The sequence below is a fragment of the Gavialis gangeticus genome, unplaced genomic scaffold, assembly GCF_001723915.1.
Source record: "Gavialis gangeticus isolate Ggan-Ray unplaced genomic scaffold, GavGan_comp1, whole genome shotgun sequence".
NCBI lineage: Eukaryota > Metazoa > Chordata > Crocodylia > Gavialidae > Gavialis > Gavialis gangeticus.
This window is the reverse complement of record NW_017729032.1, coordinates 21,282,652-21,291,036: the sequence shown is the minus strand read 5'-3', so window position 1 is coordinate 21,291,036 and position 8,385 is coordinate 21,282,652. Positions and strand designations below refer to the sequence as shown.

General features: G+C 42.1%; 1 protein-coding gene across 2 annotated transcripts in view; it reads right to left on the bottom strand.

Moving 5' to 3' along the window:
• PIWIL4 (piwi like RNA-mediated gene silencing 4) overlaps positions 1 to 8,385 on the bottom strand; it is a 68,885-nt gene that overhangs the window by 40,939 nt on the left and 19,561 nt on the right. For both annotated transcript variants that reach the window (XM_019525494.1, XM_019525492.1), the window contains exon 10: positions 3,744 to 3,861. In XM_019525494.1, coding sequence (XP_019381039.1) covers positions 3,744 to 3,861 — 118 coding nt within the window. The remainder of the gene's footprint in view (positions 1 to 3,743; positions 3,862 to 8,385) is intronic.

Genomic DNA, 8,385 nt, shown 5'->3' with positions numbered 1-8,385 from the left:
GTGCCAACCGAAAAAAAAAAACCCCCGCAAGCCCACCCCCCCCCCCCCCAATACAGGTTTCCCTCAATTTGTGGTACGTTTGTTCCTGGAAAACTGTGCATAAACTGAATTTGCATAAAGCAAACCCACTTTATAAATGCAACAAATAGGGATACCTTTCCATGGCTGTGAGGGAGGGAGTGAGTGAAGCTGGGATTAGGGAAGGGGTGGGGGGGAAGGGTGCAGTGCAGCCTGTCCACAGCTCCCAGGGCTGCAGCAGGCAGCAAAGCAGTGGGAACTGCGAGTGGGTGCAGGGATGCAGCTCTTGCTGCTACACATCCACTGGAAGGGCTGTGTCAGGGGGCCAAGTGCCAGGGAGAGCCCAGTGCCACTGCCAGCCCCAGCCTGCAGTGGTAGCCTGCTGTCATCCCACGCACAGATCCAGGAGCCCGTGCCCCCTGGGAAGAGCCTGACGCAGCCCTCCAGCCTGCAGCCCTCCCAGGGGGCATGTAGCAGCAAGAGCTGCACCCCCCTGCCTCGTGCCCCGCACCCACTCGTTTCCTGCAGCCTTGCTGCTTGCTGCAGGCCAGGGCCTCCACTTCTCCAGGCTTGCACCAGCCCCTGCTGCAGCAGTCGTAGGAGCAGCCGACGCCAGCTGCCTGTAGCCGCTGGGCTGCACCATGCCCCAAACCTCCCAGGGCTCTACTTCTCCCCACTCACCCCAGCTGACACCACCTCCTTGCACCATGGCACAGCACAGCCCAGGGGCTGGGGGGAGTGGGGACAAGTGGAGCGCCGATTGCATAAAAGAGTGAATATACCTCGCATATAAGGAATTTTGGGTAGAAAAAGGGTGATCGCATAAGACCAAATTCACCTGTATGGAACCTGTGTAAATCAAGGGAAATCTGTATACAAAAGTAAGACTTTGTTTTGATCTATTATGCAATTGCCTCTACATACACTACTCAAAAAAAACATAAATAAGGACAAAAAATATTTTTTGAAATAAAATTAAAATGTGTTATAGTAGCTGCTTTTTAGAACACGATTTGTTTTTTTTATAATTTTTTAAATGATATCTTTTGAAAGATTGTGTGTGTAGAGCCCTCAACAGCTCATCAAAACTTAAGTGGCTCGCCAAGCAAAATAATTGCCTACCCTTGATCTACAGCAAACTTAGAATTTCAAACAATGTGTTTCTTAATCTGTTTTAATTTCTCAGACAAGAAAAAATAACAGCTGGTTAGGATAGTTATCTAAAGTATTTGGTAACGTTAATGTCACAAAATATTTTAAGTCAACTAGTCTTCACCAGCTAGTGTACTGTAAATAACACCACAAACAAGGATTATGGTACTATTACTCCATCTAGGGGTCTAATTATATTGTAAGTCATGGTGCGACTTACATGTGTGCATGATGTGCACAACTGTTAAGGACCCAACACTGAATTGAAAGTGGTGTTAGTCTTAAATACAGTAACATGGTTTCAAGCCGAAAGCCTGTATTTGTCTCTTCTTAACCCCTGATTTTTCTGATAGCCATAAAGCTCCCTATTCTTGTCCTCAGCTACACAACTCCTATACTTTTCTTCTCAATACATTTTCACTCTGACATAGCTTCACTGCTGCTGTTATGCTTATTTCCCCTCTTGTTGATGCTAATCAATATTGGCAAAATATAAACCTAAGTATTGAGTCCAGTAGAGACATTTAAGAATAAAAATAATTAAAAATAAATTTCTACTGTATGAAAAATGTTAGATCTTATGAAATCTTTTCTTACAATAAAACAGAAGTTTTGCAATACCCACATACATTTCTGTATGCTTTGTCATTAGCAATAAGGCACAAGAGATGACGTATACTGCTTTCATCAATTCATCTCAAAGCTTAGCATAGCTGCATGGGGAAACTGTTCAGTGATGTAAATAGCATTATCATTCTTTCACCCCCTTCTATTTCCAAATAGGAGATCTATACAGACATACATACATAATTTGAATAAAATATATGAAAACTTATACATATTCTACCTATATGTATCCCATATATATACGAGACATACATATGTGTGTATGTATGTATCTCATATGTATATATACATACATACACAAACTCACATGTATGTACATGCGCACACACACTCATTTATCAATTTAAAAGAAAAATAGTTAAACAGTGCTTAAGTTACACACAATACCCCCACATACTGATCTGAATATGATAGTTTCTATGACGCTCATTAATGGTAATCAGTGTCAACTCACCCATTGACTTCCATAGCTGCAATACTGAGCCTTCAACTGAAAAACTGGCAGTGCTATAAAACTGAGCTAATGTGCTACTAAAAGTTTATGGCTGTTATAGCTGCTCAGCTACTGACAAACTTCTCCAGAAGGCACTCTTAATGATGCATTCTCTTGTTTTTGGTCCCTTTAAAGTATGTAAGGGGTAAAAATCCCTCAAAAATAAAAAAAACAATTATAACATGGGCCCTAATTTACAAAAGATTGTCCCTGGCACACCTTCAATGTGCTATGACAAATGGCAGAGAAAAGAACAACCTATATTTTAGCTGTGTCCCAAAATAGTTCTCTGTAAGCTTGAAACCAGGCTACTGTATGATTCATGAACCACAGAACTGAAGGGTTACAGTTAGAAGACAGGGATCATCTAACTAAACCCATTCCCTCTCACTCTACCTCCCCAAAACACACAGAGAAAGGATATGCTTCCATTCCAGACAAATTTGTATCCAAACTCTTTTTAAAAACATCCAGTGAGGGAGATGCCACAACCTCTCCTGGCAGCTTGTCCCATTACTCTGCTGTTCTCATGGGAAATTTTTCCAACTTAATTCTGTTTTTGCTGTTGTTTAAACCCACTGCCTCTTGTCCTGCCCTCTGTGGCAAAGGACAATAATTTTTGTCACTCTTCCTTACAGCAACATTTCAAATATTCAAAAACAGCTAACATGTTTCCCTTTAAACTCCTAATCTTCACACTAAATACACCTACCTCCTACAGCTTCTCATATGGTGACCCTTTGTTTATCTTTATCACTCACCTCTGGATCCTCTCCAGTTTCTCAACATCCTTCTTAAAATATGGTGCTCAGAATTACACTAGCTAAATGAACTAATACTCCAAACTAACCAACACTGAGTAAAATTGTATTATGACCTCCTAAGTTTTGCATACAATGCTTCTGTCAGTGCAATCTAAATTTGCATTTCTGACACAAACACAGGGATAATTCCTACTGCCTTTGTGATCCACCATAACCCTCAGAAGATCCAAGTCAGTTATCTTCCATTAAGTACTTCAGGAAAAAGAGTCAAATGTCCATGTGTGGAACCTTACCATCATCTTTGTTGATTTGCATTTTGTTGCCTATTGCCCAGTTCTCCACTTTTTCACGATCCCTGTGAATTTTAATCGTGTCACCCGAAGTAATTGCAACTCCTCCTGGTTTTGTGTCTTGTGCAAATTGGACCAGAATGTTTTGCAAGATTTTCTTTTTTTGGAGCGCTCAGGTTTTTCAATAATCTTTTCTTCCTCTTCTGCATTTGTATAAAATGAGATGGTGCCTGACAGTCTAGTACGGCATAAAAGACCACGAATTGTCAACAGATCACATCATCCCAGAACTCATTTTACTTAGGAGCTCAGGCAGAAGGCTGATTTCCATCCTAGAGGCAGGCAGGTAGCTGTTGGGGGTTTATTTTTACATTAACTTTAGTTTTTACATTATATTACCTCTGAATGTTGTCAGTGAGTCTTGACAACCTCTGCTGCCTACGCTCAGGATTCAAGCAAGTTTCCTGAATCAGATCCTTCATCAGTCGATAGTCAGCTCTTGCCTGACTGGTCAAACCTACCAATGAAAGCAAAGGCAAAGTATAAAAAACAGAATATCTGTGATAGATTATGGTACCACATACAGTATTTTGGGGTTAAATGTGTTTATAATAATAATAATAATAATAATAATAATAATAATAATAATGTTGCATGCCTCAGTTTTCCTGAATAGCTTGCACATAGAAACAGTATAGGTTAAAACAGTTTTCTGAGGATCTACTGAAGTGCTCCGCTAAGGGGGACTAGGCCAAAAGAACAGATCAATTTACATATGCTGACACACCATAGCCCAAGTAGATTTTAGCCCCTACACCCTGAGACTTTTTTCATGCCAAAAAGGGACTTCAACGATTCAGTGCTAAGAGACAGGCTTGAAAAGGAGGAGAGAGAAAAAATGCAAGACAAGGAGAGTAAGGTCTTGAGACAGAATAGTATGGGGAAAGAGGGAGGCAATATTTACCTGACAGGGACTCTCTCGGAGTTGGCCTAGACCTTGTGACCAAAGAACTCTGCTTGATGTATTGCTATTGACCAATAAAAGTTGGTTTTGTTTTATGAAGCAATATGCTTTGCTGCAGACTCTCTAGGAGCTAAGCCAGAAGGTAGCTCCCTGGGGAGGTCAGAGAACACAAAGCCACATCTCAAAGTCCAAGGAGTCCAGGGCTCAGCTACTCTAGGAGTAATGCCTGAGCTGACTTCAAGTAACACTCAAAAAAACCGTATGAAGCCGTGGGTCCCAAGCAAATGCTTCCCTGGGGAATCAATGACAACATCTTTCCACAACTTCTTAAACAAAAATATTCCAGAAAAGGCACTGATCTCGAGTAGTTATGATCATCCTGGTATCTAAATGCGACAGACAGACAGGCAGGCACACAGACAGACTGTGCGAAACAACACTGTTCCATTTCGTCTTCAGTTTCAAGGTTTCCACGGAAGTGTTCCGTTTCCAATTTCATTTTGATTCGAAACAGCCGCTCTGTTTTGCTTTGTTGAAACAGTGAGGCTGTTTTGACACTGTTTCGAGATTTTACTCGATGGGGCTGGGGGAAGGGAGTCAGCCCAGCTGGGCTGATACTCCATCCCTGGTGCTGTGATCAGGCAGGGGCAGAAAGTCAGCTGGGCTGACGCCCCACCCAATTGCAGCCCCGGGGGGAAAAACTGAGCCCGGGCTCAGTTCCCTTCCCCTCCGCTATCAGCTTCCCGCAGCCTAACAGCGGTAGATGGGGAGAGCCAGGGCTGCGCTCCCGGCTGCTGCTGGGAGCGCAGCCCTGGTTCTCCCCTGTCTCTCACCACCTCGCTGCTGACTTCAAAACTCGAAACGCTTTGAAACATTTCAACTAGCCTCATTTTGTTTCAAGGCTGTTTCAAAGCCCTTAATTTCAAATTGATTTCACTGTTTCGAGCTCAAAATGAGTCAAAACAGTGTCAAATTGAAAAAGTTGGCAAAATTTCGCACAGCCCTAATAGATAGATAGATAGATAAAAGCCGCATCCTGGTTGGACTTCTTTATGCAAGGCACTGTACAAATGAATAGGAAACGACAACCCCCATCACCCAAACCCTTCTAGTTCAAAGGATATAAGAGTAGAATAAGATAAATGAGTGGGCTGGGTTTGCGGAACGGAAAGTTGACAAAAATACTTAGATTCTGCTATGTACTAGGCATGCAATTCAGTCAGAAGCAGTAGCTACAACTGTAACTGCACACACAAAATACATACAAAACAAAAGAAATTCCCTATAAAATAATGAAGGCCAATCCTTTCCTTTGATAGACAAAACCCAGCATGCCATGGTACAATCTGCCTAGTCCTGGGCATGACCTCCAGACCAACTTATTGGAAGTCTGTGGGCACTGAACACACAAGAAAGGTGAGGAATCTAAACTCAGGTGTAGAGAATTGTTGTCTGTGAATCTCTTGGCCATTGGGGAACTAAATGGTGACATCCACTACCAGTCCTGGAAAAACACTAGCCTTTCTTCTGCCACATCTTAAAGCCATTGCCAAAAAACGCTCTGAAGTGTCTAGGTTGATAATATCCATTGGATCTCTTTCCACCACGATGCCCGAATCACAGATTACTGAAATAGGGACTTTTTCCTCCTTCAGATTTATATTAAGACTGCCAGGTATTGTGCCCCCTTGAGTGTTTTCACAGTGTGCCACAGACACCCTTACTGACATCAATTTATGTACCCTTAATGTATATGCGCAATCACACCTCTCTCAGTACGCTGAATTGTCACAGCACCGGCCAACATCTTAGTGTGGCTCCTTCTCAATTTTAGATTCTCTGCTGAGGAGTCCCCTCAGGTTAATCTGGTGTAACTGAATCAAAATGATCCAGGTGATCCAAAGTTTTCGATTTGCTTCAAAAATAAGTATCAATCCAAGAAGCATAACTGTTTATACCATATTTCCTGCTGCTGCCTATTTATGAATGTTACATTGGGTCAGAATTATATTCCAATCTACTCCAATACTGACAAGGAGCCAAAAATATGCTCTGATAAATTTGTATTCACTGGATTCATCCCAGGTTTAGATTAAGTCACAATAGACAGGCACACTATAAAAGGAACAACAGAGAAGCAAGGAAATGCTTATTTCTAAGCGCTAACTCATATGCAACATAATCAGGTATTTCTTTAGCAAAAAGATTTATACTGTTTGTTTCACGATTTTTCACAGCAGTTTTGCATGCTGGCTCTGCATGCTCTATAAAATGTTGTTTTAAATGTATAATAGTTTGTAAGTAGACTAAAATAAGAGGTCCATATCCTGCAAGGGAAACAAGAAGTTTCTCTTGATTATTAAATATCTAAATTATAACCCTACTCCCCCTCCCCCCTGCAACATGTTCATGCAACTACATTTATAAGCAGTTAAAGAAGCTGTGTAGTAAAAGGGAAGATAATTTTTAAATGCAGACAAAAATGATCAAAGAAAATGCACAAAACCCTCATAAAAATTCCAAGGACCTATATTAAGAGAGATGTTGCTGTACTGATCTAAGGTTTCTCTTTCTGAAATGACACAGAAGCACAATGGAAGCAAAGTAACATATGACTATACTGAAAAAACAAAAACATAGTCCAGGCCTATCTTGTGTCAATCGCCAATAAAAAAAAAAAATCTCAGTACTTATGGACAGCTGTTTTTCTAATCATATGACCCACTTCCACCAACTTTCATTAATATGAATATAATTCTTTTTTAGAGCATCTTCAAGTCCTCTTCTCTCTCACTAGCATTTGCATATACTGTACACCATTAAAAATGTGTCCCTTACATGCCCTATTTGCTTGGATGCATGCTATCTGTGATAACGCATGCAGGATGGTGAGCCTGCTGCCTAGCAGGCTGCCTTTGTTCCCTAAGGAGCTCTTTGACTAGTCCTTTAAATACAAAAATATAGTCCTTGCACCAAGCAAGCCAACAAGCAAATAAAATCTAAGCATCCAGAGCTGGAAACGTTCCATGTTTCTGACGTTTCACAAAATGGTCAGCCATAAAACTTTCCCTCTCTCCTCAGCTAGCCTTTTCCAGGCAGCACGAAGGGCCCTTTGGCTCTGGCCCAGCACAGTTGTGGGGTCCCTTTGTAGCAGCAAATTTATTTGAGTCTCAGTACACCTCCCGCCTGCAAACTGCTGCTTCACTCATTTTTATGCCCCCTAATCTCTCCTCTGGGATTTTAAGCTACTAGTGGGATAGTCCCTCATTATCCTAAATGCCCACAGCTGGACGTCTTCAACAGAGCTGCCTGCTCCCTCCTATAGGGCCAGACCACCCCTCTTAGAGATACCTTTGGGGGCTGTTTTACATATTGGGGTGTTTGTACCATGATCCATCAGCTACCACCTTTCTCCATTATGATTTGTTTAAAGTCACTGAGGATACAGGTACTCAGCTACTAGCCAGACACCTTCAGAACAACAAACAGGTGCTCCAGACTTTAACAAAACCAAGACCTTCCCCCTTCCTACTAGTTAACTAAATGTTCACCTCCAGCATGCTTTGCCTCCTTTCTTTTCTCTCTCTTGGTGATAGTAAGGATTTCCAAGAGGTTAATTTGCATACTCCTCTCCATCTTATTTGCCTGTTCCCCAAGTTATCCAGGATCTGTGGAAAGGTGCCTGGTAAACTGCCACCAGTATACATGCAGATGAAAGCAAAAGGAGTCTCTCCAACTGATCTCAAAAATCTTATCTCTTGTTGCAATGGTCAGTAGGCCTGTGCGAAGCAGCAAGCATTCGCTTTGGATTCGGTCAATTTGGACAGACAGTGACTCGACTCAGTGATTCGAATAACCGTCCCAATTCAATTCAAAGGAATTAGATCTGAAGATTTGGTGCCACTTCAGAGATTTGGCCATAGACTAAACAGGTGGCAGTCCTCACCACGCTGGACACAGCTGGCTGCCTCTAGCTGGTAAGTCTGGTGTGGTAGGTTGGTGGGGGGGGAGGAAGGGGGGGAAGGAAGGGACATGGATGGGGAGATCAATGCCTCCACAATGACAGAGGGATTTGGG